At 42.3% G+C, this 21,721-nt stretch overlaps 1 protein-coding gene across 2 annotated transcripts in view; it reads right to left on the bottom strand.

Moving 5' to 3' along the window:
• The window catches only part of DCAF13 (DDB1 and CUL4 associated factor 13), a 43,855-nt gene extending 22,152 nt beyond the window's left edge, over positions 1–21,703 (bottom strand). Inside the window, exons 1-7 of one of the 2 annotated variants that reach the window (XM_030553640.1) lie at positions 21,551–21,703; positions 16,020–16,219; positions 10,882–10,989; positions 10,074–10,163; positions 7,973–8,128; positions 7,175–7,252; positions 3,049–3,131 (exon numbers count right to left, since the gene is read on the bottom strand). In XM_030553640.1, coding sequence (XP_030409500.1) covers positions 3,049–3,131; positions 7,175–7,252; positions 7,973–8,128; positions 10,074–10,163; positions 10,882–10,989; positions 16,020–16,219; positions 21,551–21,620 — 785 coding nt within the window. In that variant the 5' untranslated portion in view covers positions 21,621–21,703. The remainder of the gene's footprint in view (positions 1–3,048; positions 3,132–7,174; positions 7,253–7,972; positions 8,129–10,073; positions 10,164–10,881; positions 10,990–16,019; positions 16,220–21,550) is intronic. The other variant, XM_030553641.1, reaches the window with a different exon arrangement.
• Positions 21,704–21,721: the final 18 nt, after the last annotated feature.

Genomic DNA, 21,721 nt, shown 5'->3' with positions numbered 1-21,721 from the left:
AATTTAAGGGAGGGGGAGTGTGGTTTGTTTGTTTTTTAAAATAAAATCCCTGGCTTTTGGGTCTGTTAGTTAAAAATAAAATTGGATTGAGATTATCTTTTTATAATGAATAAAATTGGTTTATGGGAGAAGAATTTTTCAAACATAAGTTCATTATTAGTGACAGCGAGGAGTGTATTTGAAGAATGAAATGGTCTTTGAGGGAAAAGAAGAATGATGTACTTTGGCAAAGAGAAAAAAAAAGCACTGGGGTTTCTCCCTAGGGGGACCTTTCTCTTTCCTTTCCTGTATCTAAGTATATCTATGCAAACGTATGAACATGCAGATTTACATAAATCTGCCTCCTATTATTTTTGTTTTTGCAACACTGGCAGGTATGACAAGGTCTCTAATTAGTGAGACAAAGTGGCTGAGGCAGTATCTTTTATTGGACCAACTTCTGTTGGTGAGAGAGACAAGCTTTCCAGCTTCCATAGAGCTCTTCTTCAGGTCTGGGAAAGACACCCAGGCTATGTCTACACTACAAAATTATGTTGATCTAAATTACGTAGGCATACAGCCACCACAGTAATTAAACTGCTTTTGCGTATGCACACTACATTCCTTGCGTCACTGGTGACAGTCCTCACCAGGAGCACTTGTACCAATTGTATGGTCTGTGTGTCTGCATCACCTTTGTAACTGCATCAAGTTCAAATCCATCTTTAAAGCCTTCCCCTTCTTTGATCACTTCCTCCTGCTAAACACATCCCTCATTTATGTGCCTCACCACAACTGTCTTCTGCTTTCTTCCACTTCATCCTTTACATATGGAATGCCCTTGAGTGGGCTCACAAGGCCCAGACTCCCAATTCAAACACCTACTCAAGACCACTTTCAACCACGTCATCTACAAGACAGACAGTAATGACTTGCTAGAGCTGAGGAAAGGATAATTAGTACGTGGTTTAAAAAATAAAAAAAGATGGATCCTATAGCACCACACCACCTGGCCTCTCCTCCCCACACATAACATTCATACAGAGTTTTTCTTGATTGTAAATAGCGTGCAGCAGGGACTGTCTTCCTAAATTTGTGTCCAACATTTTGCTCTCTCTGAATACTACTTTAATACATACAGAAACAGCAGTAAATTGCTGCACTGCAAGGTTCTGAATTGTATCAGTAAAAATGAAGTCTTGTTAATTTCATCCTGTTGCTCCTTGAAAAAGATAGCAGGAGTGGAACTTAAAAAAAAAATAATAAATAAAAGCATCTTCACTTATACAGAAATTGGCTTACCCTTCCCCAGTCACCAAGGAAAGCGCCCCAAAAGAGTGGGCAAGTAGATTTTTTCAAACCCTGTCTAGATGGGTTTTGAGAAATTAGTAAGGGCTTGTCTACACATACAGTTATTCTGGAATAGCTACTGTACTTTAAATTCACACCCTACCTAAATCTAAATTAACTTTGCACCCAAGCCCTAAACTTTCAAATATGAAAAAGACAGAACTCTTCACTGAGAGAGAACCTGACACATATCAATCTGTAACAACTAACTGGATTATTAATGTGCATAGTGCCAGCATTCAAGGGTGCTTTATAGACACTGATACAGAACATTTATTGCAGCTAATATTAAGCTATGATCTTCACCCTCTTCACCACAGATGGATAGATAGCTGGAATTAATTTGATGCATAGTCTTTTTTCCTATGTACTTTTTCCTTCTGAATTCTCCCACTCACACCTGCTACTCCACTATTTAATTAACTAATGCTTGTACAATGTGTTGAAGATATACAACAGTACACAAGCACTATTACCCACTGTATTTTTTTAAACACAAATTAGAGGAATTAATAGTGGTTGCCAACTTCATAAAGTTTTGACCACTTCAGTGGTGCCACAAGCTATGAGATGTACTAAACTGCTTAGGAGGCCTTACTTTTCCCGTCACGTGAATAAGGAATAAATAGAGCATCCAATGTATGCCCCTTTTCAAGTACATGGCCAGTTACCGGTTCTTTGGAAGAGTATCCTCAAGAAGAGTCACTATATTAATGTATTCTGGAATAAAGCGGTGATCTCTGTTTTTGGACCACTTGCAAAGAAAGGTATGAAGTGCATCTAGAATGCTTCTGGGTTTAAAACACCCTTAGAGAGAGAAAAGGCTTTTTTCCAACATTAGGTTGACTGTTCAAGTGGCCAATGCCATCCAAAAATAAAAAAGTGCTTTAGGAGACAGGAAGAGCTAGCAAATGATAAGTACTAAAACCTTTTGTAGAAAAAAGAAAAAAAAATCAAGACTTTTTTTTTTTTTTAAAGATATGTTCATGCCAAAATAGCTGATTAGCACACTATGCCAGGATTCATGATAGCTGGCAAGTAAATAAGCACTTCCATTGCGCTGGTGGCTGGATCAATGATGTTTAATTTCCAAGTGCCACTGTAGGTTACACTTACATCAACTCACTTTTTCTTATTGTGAGCTAAAATGGTGACCGAAGAGCTGACCGAAGAGCTGTCATCTTATATTCCCATTTCCTTCTCCTACAGAAATAGTTACCCTGATTTTGATGATCATGCATAACTTTCAGTGCAGATAAGTTACACAGGCATATCAAGGACAGACAGACCTTGTAAATATATGAACAGCGGATTTAGTTTGAGAAAGCAAGTTCAGAGTACAACAGTAGCTGGTGGGTACATAGTACTACAGCCCTCTGTAGTAGTACTATCTTTTGGTCTTGCAAAGGCAGGGGACAAATCATGCAGTCTTTCAACACTCTCACTGAGTTAAAGCCAAATAAGGTCTGCTTCAATAGGCCCTTAGAGAACAAAATGGTGGCTAATTTTTAGTAAAAGACAATGTATTAATTCCAGCTACTGATTCATGTGGAAAGAGTGGTATGTTACTTAATACAAGTTTTATATCCAACAAACCTATGATTCTCTAATTAAGCATTTACTTAAGTGACTCAAACATAAAATGTGAAGAGATTTTATAAAAATAAGATTTAGGTAAATAAACTAACAGGGATCACCAAAAAGTGAGATCATGCTTACTTGTGGTCCTCATTTGCTGAAGTGAAAATAAAAGCTTCCATGGGGTTCCAACAAAGTGTATTTGTCCTCATGTCCAAGATAACCTGAAGGAAGTTATATGTTACTACATCGTTATAAGTAATAAATAGTGGCCATTCTCCACACACATCAAATCTCCAAACACCTCTGGGAAGCAGGTAATCAATTCCATTCTACAGATGCAGAAACTGAGGCAGAAGGGTGAAGTGACATACCCAAGGAGCATTTCAGTAGCAGTGCAAGGATCAGGACTCAGGAATTCCTGTCCCAAAATATGAGGTCTTTCCTTCAGATTATGCTGCAATTAAGTTCTCTGTAGAGACATGTCATGTAACAAGGGCTTTATGCCATGCCATGCTGCCCTCTACCCAGGGAATACCATATCTGAGCTGGTCCACCAAGCTACTTTTAAATTTCCCCTGCAGGCCCACTTCTTCCATAATACCAACAGGAACCTTTCAAATCTATTATCTATTCAATATATTTATTTCTTTAAAAGACATCTTTAATGGATGATGAAATGGATTAGTCTTGCTAAGTAATCACATAAAATTAATACTGCCCTGTCCTTTCTGCAACTACTCTTCGCCCCAGTTGTTATCTTCTTACTATGGCAGAAATTATTGTTCATTAATTCCTCAGGCCAAGATGATACCTTGTCTGCTTTGAGAAGTGCCTACCAGTTTTTGGGTCGGTGCAGTTAGTATAATACCATAGATATACTAAGTAAAAATGGGACCTGTACCGCTGGCAATAAGTTGCTTCACGAGTCAGAAATTTTGCATCCTGAGCTTGTGAAAACCACATGGCCACAGAAGAGACCAGCTTCATCTTAAAGTAGTAGAGATGGAGCTGACAGCTACCCTCGTAAGACAACCCACACATTTTGCTGATAGCCAATTAGGAAGCCATGTGTTCTATTCTCCTACCCTGAAGTGGAGTCCTGCAAGTGTAAAGACAGCTGTGGAATTGTTGGGGGATGAGGAAAAAAAAAAGTCATCGGTCATGTGGTAACAGAGTTAGCCCTGGTCTCTGCTGAGGCTTGGAGGAACTTCCAACCACCATATCAAGAGAGTTATTTGCACATAGTGATTCTTCCTGCCACATATTAAATGGATAACTACACAGAAGTTATTAATAAGTGAGCAATTCAAACAGAATGTTCACAACTCAATGGGTCAACTCTAATCCTAGTCAAAGTTTTGTATTTAATCTTTATTCTCTCTCTCTCTCTCTCTGTCTCCCCCACCCCTTATTATAGGTGGATGAAAATTTCAGGGTCTTCAACTAGTTAACAGTAAGTGAATACTGCATGGCTTATATCAAAGTCACAAAAATAAATTTATAGCCAAATTTTTATTACATATATAATCAATATTCTAAATTTAAAATTTTGGTAAAAAAGTAACTATTTGGTATTACTGGTGAATCAGCAGTGGCTAAACATTTGTTGGTTTTATTTTGGGTCTTAGTATGGGTAACTCCCTCTCAAAAGGAGCCAGATTTGGTCAAAGTCTATGCCTTTGCCTCCTGTTTCATAATAGTTCTTTTCCAACTGAATGTCTAGTATATCTTGAGTCCACTGTTTCATACATGGCATCATTCTACATTTTTCAAGTAAAAACACCAACTAAACAAACAATGTTACCATACATATCTAATATTACGCCTGACCACAGTTGGAGAAATCAGTCTGGGGCTTGAAGAGATTTGAGTTACTGTGGATGTGATTTTTCACACAGCCACTATAGCCAGGGCCAGCTCCAGACACCACCACAGGAAATCTGGCATCTCTGTCTGATAATCAGGCCAAGAGTTCATCCATTCACAGTCACTTTGTTTTAAAGATAGCACAGATTTTTCTACTGATTATTTCTCTCTTAAAAAATAAATCATTTTCAAAGACTTCCAGATATTCTTGAATTGTATCATCAATGTACCACTTATCTTTCTTCAGCAGCAGTGCTTCTAGTTTTGAATTCCTTTTTTTTAAAAACTGTTTTTCTATAAGAAAACAGCACCTCATCATAATTGCTTTAAAAGCTTCTCATCTGCAAGCCAGGATTTTGTGGCAGAGTTTTTTTAATTTTACCTCCTATCATAGTTTTATATTTACTATTGCTAAAATAATTTAGCCACACAGAGCTCTTATCATAGAATATCAGGGTTGAAAGGGACCTCAGGAGATCATCTAGTCCAACCCCCTGCGTTATATCGAACTTGCTTTGATCTGCCGGAGTACACAGCCCCGCCCCGCCGAAGCACTGCTTTACTGAGTTATATCCAAATTCGTGTTATATTGGGCGGCGTTATAACAGGGTAGAGGTGTAATACTACCAAGACTAAGAACTTCTTTTAAGTATGAAAAATAAACAATAATGATGGCTTGGAATAGAGTGAATGTAGAGCTATAGTTATCTCCCACTGAAAGCACTCTCTTACATACTAGAAATCACGAAGTATTTCCATTCTCTTACGAGACCTATTCTGCTGTCAGGATTTTTTAAAATCGATTAATTTATTTTAAATCAAAGAGCAGATATACTGTTCTGTTAGGAGTTTCCAGGCAGATTATTTTGGATCATCACTGAGGATCTACTGATCATTCTGTGCTTGTTTCCCCAGACAAGGCTCCCACTCACATCAACAACAGATTTTTTTTTTTGTGGGGACAAACTGCATAATATACCATAGGGACTCTCAAGTGCATAACAAATAGCCAGAACACTGCGCTCCCATAGAAGCAAAAATGTCATCCAGCTGAGTCAGTCTTTGAACCCAGTAACCACATTATTGGTTCATAAATGCTCAACGGTGAATTAACTTACATTTAATGGTTTGCCTAAAACATGAGTAGGCAACCTATGGCACGTGAGCTGATTTTCAGTGGCACTGACACTGCCGGGGTCCTGGCCACCGATCCTGATGGCTCTGCATTTTAATTTAATTTTAAATGAAGCTTTTTAAGCATTTTAAAAACCTTATTTATTTTACATACATACATACATACATACATACAACAGTTTAGTTATATATTACAAACTTATAGAAAGAGACCTTCTAAAAACGTTAAAATGTATTACTGGCACGCAAAACTTTAAATTAGAGTGAATAAATGAAGATTCAGCACACCACTTCTGAAAGGTTGCCGACCCCTGGCCTAAAATGTTTTTGTAAAGGCAAGTGACAACTCACATGTTGTGTATAAAATAATTTATATAAATATAAATGTTATTCAACAAAGTATTTATTCAGTTTTAACTAGAAATGTATCAATCATACCATTTAACTCAAGCAAGCTCAAGAAAAACTTGTCATTTCCATTTGTAAAATATGTGTAAGCTCAATTTTTCAGCACGGCTTAAACTGGATCTTCTTTTCTGAGTGAAAATCTTTTAAAAGTTAAAAAAATTACTTTGTCTCCCCCTCTGGCAAGAAAAAATATCACGTGTCGGAGCACTGCATTAAATGAACACAACTAAGGGCTTGTCTACCACACCGGGTGGGGTCGATCTAATATATGCAACTTCAGCTATGCAATAGCAGAGTTGAAATCGACGTATTTAGATCTACTTACTGCGGTGTCTTCACGGCAGCAAGTCGACAGCTGACACTCTCCCGTTGACTCCGCTTGCTCTTCTCATTCTGGTGGAGTACTGGAGTCAATGGGAGAGCACTCAGCAGTCGATTTATCACGTCTATACTAGATGCGATAAATCGACCCCTGCTGGATTGATCGCTGTCCGCCAATCCGGCGGATACTGTAGACAAGCTTTAAGACTCTTATGTCCAGTCTGACATCATTCACAATGATTTACAGAGAGAGTATGACCGTCAATTTGAAATGGAAAGAGGACCCTTTTTAATCCCTTTGCATGTCTTAAATCATAAAAATTTACACTCCAGATTAGGCTAAATTAAAGAGGTGACACTCACAGAACTCCCACTTGGTCCAAAATCCCCAACGCTTAGTATGTCAGGGACTAACTTGAAACTGTCTGGAGCCTCTCCATGCTAACATGCTACTTAAGTGTTGATTAGCAGTTTTGGTAATAGAGCAACATTTTATGAACAAAATCATTAAAACAGCAAGAAAACAAAAAGTTACCTTCTTTAATGGAGTTGATTGCCTCATGTCATACAGCACAATATTTCTGTCTGAAGCACAGCTTCCTAAAAGATGCGTCTAAAAAATAATCATGCCATTATATCAGGTACTACCTTCTAAAGTTATGAAAACAAAAAAAATAGGACAGTGAGTATATATTTTACACTAAATATTTAAGCAACTATTTTGCTAACTTAAGTACAGACAGAACCACTTTTTTCCAATATATGACTCTTAAAATTTTAAGAAAATTGTTTGAAGAAAAGCAATCATAGAACAGAAACATGATCTAGAAGCTCCTTTGACAAAACAAAATGTTGGTGTCAAATGTGTTCTATTTGCGTTAGTACTAATGAACCCATTAGTAAAAGGGTTCAATTTTCTTTATTTACAGCTGAACAGTCAATTCGAGGGCTTTTCTCAGAAATAGCTTTGTTTTTGCCAAACAGAAATCAGAATCAATCCATTTTTCCCTACTTGTGAAGTGGTAATTCTCTCACATATTCACCAGCTAATCTAAAGGACAGTACATCCAAAATTCCCCTTAACACGATGTTGGTCATTGATTTAGTATGTATACAAACGGCTATCTTTAGTATTATCTACTGAAGCAACATCACCACTTTAAATCAAATTAAAAAAAAAGCTATAACAAGTGTTAAAAGTACTGTTTTGGAAATTTACAGTTGCAACAAATGGTTGGAGAGTTTCATATGAATCTCTGAATGTTAATATGATTTAATCCTCATATTAATCAAATAAAATATTCACATATAGTATGTATAAAGAACACATTACCTCAATTGGATTAAATTTAACGCTGCTGATGCTATCAACACCCCATGTCAAAGAGCATATGGGACTGTTCCTTTGTTCATCCCAGATGTCTACTTGATGCCCACAAGTTGCAAATACAGCTTCCTTCCAGTGGTGATCAATGCCTGTGTACAGTGTCTTTAAAGGCAAAAAAATTAGTTACAGGAATGATCAATTCAACTTTGTATAATAAGTTTTTCAAGTTGTTACATTATTTAAATTACTGATGACCAAATTGTCACCCCTTGCTGAGCAGTTAACATGTAGTCTTTCACATTTAGCTATTTTAAGAATATTGTAGCCTTTAATTTTTTATTTGCAAGTTCTTCTTTGTAAATTTTCATTGATGATATTTATAGTGAAACCTGTATTAAGTGGTCACCAGTCTGAGTGAACATTTTAATTTGAAGTACAACATATTAAAAAGTGTGGTAATATAACCTACACACACAAAAAAAGAAACCCTTAAAAATGTTTAATATATTTCCAGAGGCAGTCAAATAGGTCCCATATGTTACACAAAAGTGTATAGCTGAATCTTGTTAGCAATTTTCCTTATGGCTGTACCCATAATTCATTTTAAAATCTCTCTCTAGCTCACATACAAAGATAATCCACCAAAACATGTGCACTGTGGTAGAGGATGCCATGGAAACCAATTTTTTTTTTTTTTTTTTTGCATCTCATGGCTGCAGGCCGGAAGGAACCATCATCATATAGTCTGATCTCTTGTATAATGACCTATGATAATTTCACCCAGTTAACCCAATATTGAGCCCAATAACTTCCATCTAACTAAAGAATAACTTGTATTTGACTAAGGCATCCAGTTAATAAAATGACATCAAGAGATGGAGAATCCACCACTTGAATAGGTAGTTTTTTCTAATGGTTAACCACCTTCACAGTTAAAAATCTGTCCTAATTCAAATTTCTCTAGCTTCAGTTTACACCAACCAGTTCTTGCTATGCCTCTCTCTGTTAGAATAAAGATCCCTTTAGTACCGGTATTTTCTCCCCATGAAGGTACTTATATACTGTATTCAAGTAATCTCTCGATCTTTTTGATAAGCCAAACAGATGGAGCACTTTAAGGGCTTGTCTTCATAGTAACGTTAACTAGAGGTATAACTCAAGAGCCACCTCTAACCTAACTCCCCTCCACACATATATAAGAAGGGCCCTACTTGGTCAGACCAAAGGTCCATCTAGCCCAGTATCCTGTCTTCTGACAGTGGCCAGTGCCAGGTGCCCCATAGGGAATGAAGAGAACATATAATCTTCAAGTGATCAATCCCATCGCTCACTCCCATCTTCTGGCAAACAGAATGGACCTATCCTCCATGAATTTATCTAGTTCTTTTTTGAACTCTTATGGTATTGGCCTTCATAAAATCCTCTGGCAAGGAGTTCCACAGGTTGACTATGTTTCGGGTGAAGAAATACTTCCTTTTATTTGTTTTAAACCTGCTGCCTATTAATTTCATTTCGTGACCCCTAGTTCTTGCGTTATGAGAAGTAGTAAATAACAACACTTCCTTAACTACTTTCTCTACACCAGTCATGACTTTATAGACCTTAATCATGTCTCCCCTTAACCATCTCTTTTCCAAGCGGAAAAATCCCCGTTTTATTACTCTCTCCTCATACTGAAGCTGTTCCATACCCCCAATTGCTGTTTAATTTATTAATTTGTTCCAAAACCTCCTCTAATGATACTTCAACATGGGACAGTTCCTCAGATCTGTCAGCTAAAAAGAATGGCTCAGGTTTGGGAATCTCCCGCACTTCTTCAACCATGAAGACCGATACAAAGAATTCATTCAGTTTCTCCACAATGGTCGTATCCTCCTTGAGTGCTATTTTAGCACATCGATCGTCCAGTGGCCCCACTGGTTGTTTAGCAGGCTTCGCTATAACTTTTTGAGTCTTTGAAAAATATAAAACATTCCCAGGAGAAAATGCAGAAAATGTAAATCCCAGACCCACAATCAATCAGCTTCCACCCCACTAGTCGATGCTTAAGTAACCTAAGTAGTAACAAGAAAATAGAAGTGTGAAACCAAAACTAAAGTTTTTATACCTTTCCAAGAATTGTATGCAGTGGTTCTTCTTTTCCCCCATATCCTGGGCCTTCCATTTTCCACTGCTTCACAGTTTTATCATCACCAACCTAGAAGTATTGGAGAAAATGTATACAGCTAGCTCTTTCAGTATTTAACATACATGTATTCTATTTACAAGCTTCAAGCTCCTATGTTATGCAACTACCCGAACCATTTTTTTTCCTCCTCATGACACTTATCTACTTCAGAGCAGTGGATACACACTCCATTGTCAGTAGATGGACATGCAAGATTTTTGTTAACAAGAGGACCCATCAACTCTTTCTGTTCTCCATACTTCATTCTTTTCATTGTTAGATGTTAGTCCTGTTTTCATTTGAACACCAAACACTGATATTTTATCACAGGCAGTATATGTGCACTTGAACCCATTATACTTGATATAAAGTGACAATGAAAGGATGTTTTACTGACAGAACTTTGACTTTACTCACTCATCTGAAACCATCTTGAATCATAGTAACTATTAACGTTTTTCAATTAACACAATTTACCATCAAAACCAGTATGTAAAATAACATACTCAAATTAATTGAGCTGCCCTTATTAAAGGGAGAACACCAGAAAATTGCTAGTCTTGGTTAACATGAAACAGAAAAGGATAGGTTTGCATTATAAATGGAGTTTAGTGGACATTATTCCTAAATATTACTGACATTTTAAACATTCTACCATAGAGAAACTCACCAAATGATTACAATAAGTTTCTGATTGGAAAATCAATGTGGAAGTACACTCTATACGTCATACCAACATTATACTTACAGTGAAGAAAGAGGTACCACAAAAGCGGGTACATATCCCTCGTACAAAGCCCTCATGCGCTTGTAAAGTACGGATGCATTCTCGTTTGGTCAAGTTCCAAATTTTAACCTGTTAAAAGCATACCAAAACATTTTTCCATTTAGTAGTTTTCTAGCTGTAAGATGTTATGAAAAGTCATGTCAAATGGCACCATCAGTCTGAAATCTAGCTAGTTTTAGATAATGCATTCCAATGAGTTTGAAACAAACCTTCCCCTGAATATCCATGTTTATTTTTTGTGGGCTTACAATCACATTTCCTTTATATTTTTTTAAAATTTATTTATTGAAGTGAGTGTCACCCCTACCACTAGCAAGAATTCAATTTTACAAACCCAGTACTGGAAGCTGCTCCACATGAGTACACCTGCTTGCAAGATAGGGACCATAGAAAGTGCAGTGTAAGGATTTACTGTATAGCACTGTTCCTATCCAAGAGTTCATGATATTTTTAAAAAGTTGTAATCTCTCACTGTCCACAAACAAGTTTTTAGAAATTTCACTGTGAGTCACCAATGATCTAGCTCCTTATATAGCCACACTTCAACATAGTAGTTGTAAAAGACGGTTACTCACCTTTGTAACTGTTGTTCTTCGAAATGTGTTGCTCATATCCATTCCAGTTAGGTGTGCGCGCCGCGCGTGCATGTTCGTTGGAAGATTTTTACCCTAGCGACTCCAGTGGGTCAGCAGGTCGCCCCCTGGAGTGGCACTGCTGTGGCGGCAGATATATACCCCTGCCGGCCCGTCCGCTCCTCAGTCCTTCTTGCCGACTACTCCGACAGTGGGGAAGGAGGGCGGGTGTGGAATGGATATGAGCAACACATCTCGAAGAACAACAGTTACAAAGGTGAGTAACCATCTTTTCTTCTTCTTCGAGTGATTGCTCATATCCATTCCAGTTAGGTGATTCCCAAGCCTTACCTAGGCGGTGGGTTCGGAGAGAGATGTCGCAGAGTGCAACATGGCAGAGCCGAAGGCTGCGTCATCCCTAGATTGCTGGACCAGGGCGTAATGGGAAGCGAAGGTGTGGACAGAAGACCAGGTTGCTGCCTGGCAGATTTCCTGAACGGGCACCTGAGCCAGAAAAGCAGCCGATGAGGCTTGGGCCCGGGTGGAGTGTGCAGTCACGTGGCCCGGGGGGGCGTGCGCCAATTCATAACAGGCACGGATGCAGGACATTACCCACGAGGAAATCCTCTGGGAGGAGACGGGTAACCCCTTGACACGTTCCGCCACCGCAACAAAGAGTTGGGGGGTTTGCGGAATGGCTTAGTCCTCTCTATGTAAAAGGCAAGTGCCCTACGGACTTCCAGTGAGTGCAGCTGCTGCTCCCTGCAAGACGAATGGGGTTTTGGGAAGAAGACAGGTAGGAAGATCTCCTGGTTAACATGGAAACCCGATACCACCTTGGGGAGGAAGGCTGGGTGTGGTCTCAGCTGCACCTTATCTCTATGGAACACAGTATACGGGGGATCTGCCGTGAGGGCTCGAAGCTCGAAATCCTTCTCGCTGACGTGATGGCCACCAGGAAAGCTGTCTTCCATGAGAGGTAGAGAAGAGACCAAGTCGCTAATGGTTCAAATGGAAGGGACATGAGCCAGGTCAGAACCATGTTAAGGTCCCAGGTAGGGGCAGGGCGGCGAACCTGGGGGTAGAGATGCTCCAAGCCCTTAAGGAATCTAGTCACCATAGGGTGAGAAAACACCGAGCGGCGATCCCAGCCTGGGTGAAAGGTGGAGATGGCTGCCAGGTGAACTCGGAGAGATGATATCGCCAGGCCCTGTTGCTTGAGAGACCATATGTAGTCCAAGATTTGAGCAATGGAGACCTCGGTGGGAAAGAAACTCCGTTTCACACACCAGCAGGTGAAGCGTTTCCATTTGGCCGAATACGTCGCTCTAGTGGAAGGCTTCCTGCTGCCCAGGAGCACTTGCCGCACTGGGGTAGAGCAACGGAGCTCAGATCGGGTCAGCCACTCAGGAGCCACGCCGTGAGGTGGAGCAATTGAAGGTCTGGGTGATGGAGCTTGCCGTGGTTCTGAGTGATCAGGTCCACATGAAGGGGCAGCGGGACAGGGTTGGCTATGGAAAGGTCCAGCAGCATGGAGTACCAGTGCTGCCGAGGCCACGCTGGAGCTATCATGATCAAGGGGGCCCTGTCCCTGTGCACCTTCAAAAGGACCTTGTGGATGAGCGGAAACGGTGGGAAGGCATAGAGCAGGTGCGTCGTCCACAGAACAAGGAAGGCGTCCGCCACCGAACCCGGTGAGAGGCCTTGGAAGGAGCAGAACATCTGGCATTTCCTGTTCCCGCGGGATGTGAAGAGGTCCATTTGGGGAAACCCCCACCTCCGGAAGAGCGAGAGAGCAACATCCGAGCGAAAGGACCATTCGTGAGACAGAAAGGACCTGCTGAGACGATCCGCCAGCGTGTTCCGCACCCCCGGGAGAAAGGACGCGATGAGGTGAATGGAATGGGCTATACAGAAGTCCCAAAGTTGTAAGGTCTCTTGACACATGGGGGAGGATCTCGTGCCGCCCTGCTTGTTTATATAATACATGGTCGTCGTGTTGTAGGTGAACACCAAGACACAACGGCCCTGCAGATGGTGACGGAACGCTTGACAAGCAAGGCAGACCGCTCTCAACTCCCGGACGTTGATGTGGAGGGCTAGTTCGCGAGGTGACCACAGGCCTTGTGTTTGCAGAAGCCCGAGGTGAGCCCCCCAACCCAGGGAGGAGGCGTCTATTGTCAGGGACACCGAGGGTTGGGGTGGATGGAACGGAGCCCCGCACACACCACAGAAGGGTCCAGCCACCACTGAAGGGAGTCCAAGACATCTTGTGGAATTCTGACAATCATGTCGATTGGATCTCTGGCCGGACGGTATCGGGCGTTGAGCCAGGACTGAAGGGGTCTTAGGTGGAGCCTTGCATAGTTCGTTTCGAACGTGCAGGCTGCCATGTGGCCCAGGAGGGTAAGGCAGGTGTGCACTGAGGTTAGGGGCGCTGCTTGCAGTCTCCGTATGATGGCTGCCAAAGTTTGGAACCTTGAGGGAGGCAGAGAGGCTGTGGCAAGGGTGGAGTCCAGGGTGGCGCTGATAAACTCTATCCGCTGTGTGGGGATTAGAGTTGATTTCTCCACACTGATCAGTAGGCGTAGGCTTACGAACAGGTTCGTGACCATGCGGATGTGCCTGAGGACTTGCGCCTCGGAAGTCCCCCGGATAAGCCAGTCATCCAGGTAGGGGAATACGTGAATATGACTGCGGTGAAGGTGGGCGATGACTACAGCCATACACTTGGTGAACACTCTTGGGGCTGTAGATAGGCCGAACGGGAGGACCGCGAATTGGAAATGTTGCCGGTTGACCACAAACCGGAGGAACCTCCTGTGGTTTTACCTCTGTAAAAGTATAATTAGGCAGGCCAAAAAAGAACAAATATGAAATTGCAGAGCTAACTGTGGCATGTAACCTATCACGGAAATCAGCCTCTGTACCAGATGACGGGAGGATAGCTAATGTAATGTCAATTTTTTTAAAAAGGCTACAGAGGCGACCCTAGTAATTACAGGCCAGTAAACATAACTTCATTACCAGGCAAAGTGATTGAGTTTATGGTAAAGAACAGAATAATCAGACATACAGATAAACACAATATGTTGGGGAAGAGTCAACACAGTTTTTGTAAAGGGAAATCATGCCTCAATCAATTAGAATTTTCAAAGGAGGTCAACTAACATGTGGACAAGGATGATCCAATCGATACAGTGTGCTTGGACTTTCAAAAAGATTTTGACAAGGTCCCTCACCAAAGGCTCTTAAGCAAAGTAAGCGGTCATGAGATATGCGGGAAGATCCTGTCATGGATCAATGATTGTTTAAAAGATAGGTAACAAAGGGTGGGAATAAATAGCCAGTTTTCACAGTGGAGAGAAGTAAATAGCAGGGTCCTCCAAGGATCTGGCCTGGGATCAGTGTTGTTCAATATATTTATAAATGATCTGGAAAAAGGGGTAAACAGTGAAGTGGCAAAATTTGCAGATGCAAAATTTGCAGATGATACATAACTACTCAAGATCGTTAAGTCCTAAGTAGACTGCAAAGAGCTATAAAAGGATTTCACAAAACTGGGTGACTTGCCAGCAAAATGGCAGATGAAATTCAATGCTGATAAATGCAAAGTAATGCACATTGGAAATATAATTCCAGCTATTCATACAAAATGATGGGGTCTAAATTAGCAGTTACCGCTCAAAAAGAGATCTTGGAGTCATTGTGGACAGTTCTCTAAACATCCACTCAATGTGCAGAGACAGTGAAAAAAGCTAACAATGTTAGGAACCAGTAGGAAAGGGACAGATAAGACAGTAAATATCATAATGCCATAAATCCATGGTACGCCCACACCTGAAACACAGTGTGCAGTTCTGGTTGCCCTATCTCAAAAGAAATATTAGAAATAGAAAAGGTACAGAAAGGGGCACAAAAACAATTAGGGGTACGGAACAGCTTCCAAATGAGAAGAGATTAAGAAGACTGGGAATGTTCAGTTTAGAAAAGAGATGACTTAGGCAGGATATGGTAGAAGTCTACACACCAGACATGATTTTGGAGTAAGTGAGTAAGGAAGTGTTATTCACTGTTTCACATAACACAAGAACCAGGGGTCACTCAATTAAACAGGTTTAAAACAAACAAAAGTACTTTTTCGCACAACACACAGTCAACCTGTGGGACTTGTTGCCAGAGGATGTTGTGAGGGCCAAAGATATAACTAGGTTCAAAAAAGAAGTAGATAAGTTCATGCCAGGTCCATCAATGGGTATTAGTCAGAATGGTCGGGGAGGAAACCCCATGCTCTGGGTATCCCTAAACTTCTGACTGACCGAAGTTGGGACTAAACAACAGGGGATGGATCATTCTTTAATGCCCTGTTCTGTACATTCCTCTGAAGCATCTGGCACTGGCCACAGTTGGAAGACAGGATACCGGGCTAGATGGACCACTGGTCTGACCCAGTATGGCCATTCTTATGCACAAAATATTTTTTAAGAAGTGGGGTTTTTTTGTTTGTTTTTTTGAAAATTCACTTACCTCTCCATCACAGGCCCCAGAAAGTACTGTAGATAAACTCTGTGGATGCTTAGCCATACAATTAACTCCATCCCTGTGACCATCCAGCGAAGCAAGAAAAGGTTTTGCAAACACACGTTCTAATTTTGTTGCATTCAGGGCTCGCACATACTCTCGAGGAACCTCAAACGGATGCAATGCAGGATCATAGTTTCTTGGAACTGGAATAAGATGGATAATCGTAAGAACCCATAACATCCTCTGTGGTGCAAGTTAGGTTGAATTAAGATAAAGTCCCCTTTGATTTTCCCTACCATTCTGGAAACAATACATTTTCCTGTAACACTGGAATTTCTGTCACCTTGATAACTGCAAAGTGAGCTGTAGGATCACCTGCTACTGAAATGTTTAAGTTTAGAGTTAGTCCTACTAGCTTTTTTTAAATTAAGAAGTTAAAAGGACAGTGTCAAGTAATGTTTAAAAGATCATACTTTTACATTAGACTTCTAGCTATCAACATTTGTCTTATATTTCAAAAAGAGCTGAAATTCAAATGCCCATAATTTAACTAAACTTTGGATTTATGCTAGTTACGTGAGCAGGCTAAGAACAGAAAGTTAAAAGGCTCTTGATTGTCAAGAGACATTACCTGCTCAAAGAACCAAAAACAAAGCCAGTATTGAGAATACCAATGGACAAGGATATTTTGTAATTATTTTGTTTCTTCCATGATGTTGTGGTTTTCAGTCCTTCCCTTCCCACCCACAAGAATAAGGGATTAATAATTTTCATGCTATCTGCAGCAAGAACTAAATGTCATGTGTTGTTAATACACACACACACCCCACTATATAACCACAACTCTAGCCATCTAAAGGCTAGTTGTGGTTCTAAATACCTATGGCTATGCCTACACTACAGCCAGGATCGACGCTTTGAGATCGATCCACGGGTGGTTGATCTAGTGAAGACCAGCCAGATCAACAACAGATCGCAGATCATTTTCCAGGCGACCCCTGTACTCTACCCCCAACAAGAAGAGTAAGGTAAGTCGATGGGAGAGACCCAGTGGTAACTTGACCTAACGTATGTCAACTCCAGCTACATTATTCACATAGCTAGAGGTGCACAGCATAGGTCAACTTACGGTAGTGTAGTGTAGTGTAGACATAGCCTATGAGACCTCGTCTTCTGCACAACCAAAATAGCCTCTGGTTTAGTTGAGGTAGATGACCATGACTTCTAACCCCACTTCTTCCAAAGAGCAAAAATATTTCCCTGCATTTTATAATACTTTTATTATAATTATAATAATATAAATATAATATAATTACTGAGCAAGGTACCATATCCCTACATTATGAGACTTAGTTTCTTTCTTACCCTATTATACAAATGAGATAACTGAAGGGCAAAGAGTTTGCATACATTCATATCTGACAAAGCTGGGAAAAACCATACAAATCGAATATAAAGTGGAAAACCCAAATCTCATCCACTAGACCAGTCATTTTCAACCAGGAGTCTGGGACCCCCCGGGGGTCCACGAGCAGGTTTCTGCGGTCTGCCAAGCAGGACCTGTGTTAGACTCGCTGGGGCCCAGGGCAGAAAGCCCTGCCATGTAGGACTGAAGCCCTGGGGCCCTGGGCCCCACCACCTGGGGCGGAAGCAGAAGCCCAAGCAACTTAGCTTCACGTGGCATCCTGTTGGGTGGGGTTCTGGGCAACTGCCCTCCTTGCTACCCCTTAATGACTTTGAATATTACTCCTGAGGGCATTTTGTGCCAAAAAATTACAAATTCTGCACACAATATTTTAAAATTTTGCAAATTTTGTCAAACAAATGCAGAGTCTCCAGCATGGAATTGGGGAGCACAGGCCACTGGCTGCACAGAGGTGGGAGATCACTGTGCAGCTCCCCCGGGACACTGACTCAACATGAGGCTACACCTAACCTGACACAGCGTAAGAACTGGACCTGCCCCAGAACACCTCAGGGTCCTGCCCCTCTGTGCCAGGTGCGGGCAGGCAGGCCTAGCAAGTGTGAAAGGCTCAGTATGGGGGGAATCTAGGTGTGGGGTGAGAGGGTTCTGTGTGGGGCAATCTGTGTGTGGGCGGCTCAGTGGGGGAGCGAGCTGAATGCACAGGGGTTTGTTGGGGGGTTCTGGGTGCAACAATAATGGGACTCTGCAGGGGGGTCCAGGTGCAGCTGGTCATGGCTCAGTAGGGTGTGGATCCAGGTACAGGTGTCTTGTCAGAGTGGTCCAGGTGCAGTGGAAGTGAGGCTCACCAGGGAAGTTCTGTATGTGTGTGGCAGGGGTTAGGCTTGGCAGGAGGGTCTGGATGCACGGTGGTTGGGCGGATAGGGGAGCAGCTCCCTGTACAGTGATCCCTCCCCCTGCAGCTGAGGAGCAATGGGTGCAGGAAGGGCAGGAGGGGTGGAGTTGCAGAGCTTCCTACAGCCGGGGGAGAAATCAGGGGTGAGTCTGACACAACCCTGGGTACCACACAGGGGAAAAGGAAGTCTGATCCTCCTCAGCCCAGCCAGGACTAGCAACTGAGCCTGATGCTGGGTAGGCATCACCAGCTGGGTCTTCCTCAGTCCTGTCCTCTGCCCCACAGTGATTAACTTCTTTGTCTGCTGCCCTGGGCACCCAAAATAATACTGTTGGGATGGGTCACATGACCGCTTTTGTAGCATGCCTTTGCTTCCCCATCAGAAAGTCATTTTTCTGCGGGGAAGCAAAGAAATCTGTGGGGACAAATTCTGCGCATACACAGTGGTGAAGAATTCCCACAGAAGTATTACATGCAAAAAACCATTTGTGGCGGCACAGGTGGGCAATGGAGTTTTTATAGCATGTTGGCAGGGCCTCAGAAATAAAAAGGTTTAGAACCCCTACATTAGACCACGTTCACAGCGTCTCTCAAAAAGAACGTGTCAAATCTGACCAGGACAAGACTGTCCGTAACATGGTAATATTCTGACACACCCATCTTTACTAGATGCCATTGGATCCATAGATAAACAAGCATTACATAAGGGCAAACCATCACTGAAAAATAAGTAGCAGGCTGGAGTCATAACTCCCAGACCCTTCCTCTAACCTCAGGGTAGCCAATTAATTTTTGTCAATGTCCAAATTTCTTGGTTAAGGTACAGTCAAGGTCCAGACTCCAGAGAAAAATAGTAACAAGTAATAAGTAAATAAAAATATTTCAGGGTCCATTCAAAACATCTGGTGGTCCAGATTTGGCCTGTGGGCCGCCTGTTGAATATCTCATCTAGATCATGATCCATATCAAGAATCAGAAACAGAACCCTGCATTCCCAATTCCCAATACATTATCGGGGCATGTCCTTATATAGAAAGAGGCAGTCCTCTTCCTATTGGGTAATGCAGAACATTATACACCTGTCTAAAAAAATAAATGCACAAGATGAAAACTCAGCCTGGGAAATTTAACAGAAAAATATATCCCTACACTAAAAGAATACTGATGCTCCAAAGCGAAGCATTCAACTGTTCAGAAATGTCAAAGTTAAGCTAGTATACATATCCTTAATTCTGATATCCTATTCACTAGCATTAGACACCATGATCACAACTATTTTTTCCATAAGACCCCTGACTCATTCAGAACACAGTTTCAGTGGTGAATGAGTTCTTGTTGGGAGTAAGTTGAACGATGGATAGTGGCACAGACTGCAGAAAGGGAATGTAGTGTGTTCTGGTGAAGGTACTTGGGCAGGACCCAGTAGAACGAGTTTCTAATCCAGGCTTTGACACAGACTTTCTATGCCATTGTAAGGAAATTACTTAAACCAGACTTTGCAGAGGAGAACACTAATTTTACGTTCCTCAACTTCTAAGTATCCAATCTGAAACATCAGGAATCTGATTTTCATTCTCAACTCTGACTGAAGTCAATAGGAACTGCATTTCTGTATCAGGCCATAGGTGCCTTGGGCACCAAGCTACTGAGCTATCCAAAATCAGCAGACACTTTCGTAGGTGTTAGCTTTAACCTCCTTGAATGTCATTTACTAATCTATAAAGCCTGCATAATAATACCTCCCTGTCTCACTCAGGTGTTGAGATGGTAAATTCATTAGTGTGTGAAATGCTCACACAGGACAAGGATGTTGGTGTCATTGGCCCACTCGGGAGGGTGGAAAGCCACTGTGTCTCAATGAAGCCCCCTGTTAAGGCCTCAGTGAACCAAAGTCCTTCCATGTTTGAACTCTCAGCGACCTGACAAGCTAGCTTAAAGAATGGAATGTAAGGGGGGCTAACTATCAGCTACAGTGCCGGTACCAAGAGGCACTAATGAGGCCTGTAGGCACCTGGCTAGGGGAGTAGAATAACAAACTAGGATGAGATAGTAGTTTAGAGAAGAGTCACTAACGAAGATAGATCACTCCTGGCACCTACTAATCTATCTACATGGGATAATTGCTTTTGTAACAGTCACAGGAAAGGCGGGAGGGGGGGAAGAGGGGGGCATGGGGGGTAGTAGAAACGGCTTGGCTAAAGTATGTATAAAAAGAGAGAAACTGTTTGTATCAGTGTGCATGATCTGAGACGTGCCTGTCTCCGTGCATCAGGTTTGCTTTGAGATCTCAAATAAACTTAGTCTGCTTCTCCACCTTGGTGTGTTCTTTGGCGTGAAGCACACCGGGCGACGAACACCCCCACTGTTGCTGTCCTCGGGCACCCTGTGTGCTGGCAACAAGGAGAACCACAGAAGAGCGCAAACATCCTCAGGCATTACAGCACTTGGAGGTGCGCAATGAGCGTGGCACCATCACTTGCACCAGACCAGGGGTAGGCAACCTATGGCACACATGCCAAAGGCAGCACATGAGCCGATTTTAGTGGCACTCACACTGCTCAGGTCCTGGCCACCGTGTCCAGGGGGTGGGGGTGGGGCTCTGCATTTTAATTTACTTTTAAATGAAACTTCTCAAAACATTTAAAAAAACTTATTGACTTTACACACAACAATAGTTTAGTTATATATTATAAAGTTATAGAAAGAGACCTTCTACAAACATTAAAATTACTGGCACACTAAACTTTAAATTAGAGTGAATAAATGAAGACTCAGCACATCCACACCACTTCTGAAAGGTTGCTGGCCCCTGCACTAGACAATGACACCAGATGCCAAAGCACAGTCCAGCCAGGCGCTGAATGGGGGCCGGGCGGCTGCCAAAACCAGCAGGGGGTCGTAACATATAAGGGGGGCAGGGAAGTCAGTTTGGCACTGCATCCGCCCCCCGACAGTATTATCATTACTTACTTGCAGCCTGGGACGGCGCCACGTGCGGGGCCCGGGCCCTGCTATGCCAGGCGCTGTACATACACGCACCCCAGTCCAAGAGACTTCTAGGTCAGACCCTCGCCTAGCCCAGCACAAGGCGGGCCCCGGGGAACGCGGCTGAGCACCCGGCCGGCACACGCAGCCATTGCGCCAGGATCAGCCCAAGCCCCTGTCCGTCGCGCGGACCGAAGATTTCCCCAACCAACCGCCTGCCCGCGCGCTCACCGCGCTGGAGATCCTGCTTGGTCTCGCGGATGTAATCATCGGGGTTCCGGCTCAGCACCTTCACCCTCATCCTGCCGCCGCGCCGCGCCGCGCCGCGCTCCTCACGGCGGCACAGACCGGAACCGGCCCGCCACGCTTCCGGGTCGAGTCAGCGCTCATTAGCCACACCAA

This window comes from Gopherus evgoodei, chromosome 2 (genome assembly GCF_007399415.2).
Source record: "Gopherus evgoodei ecotype Sinaloan lineage chromosome 2, rGopEvg1_v1.p, whole genome shotgun sequence".
Lineage (NCBI taxonomy): Eukaryota > Metazoa > Chordata > Testudines > Testudinidae > Gopherus > Gopherus evgoodei.
Note: the sequence above shows the minus strand (reverse complement) of the source record. Positions and strands in the feature narration are given on the sequence as shown.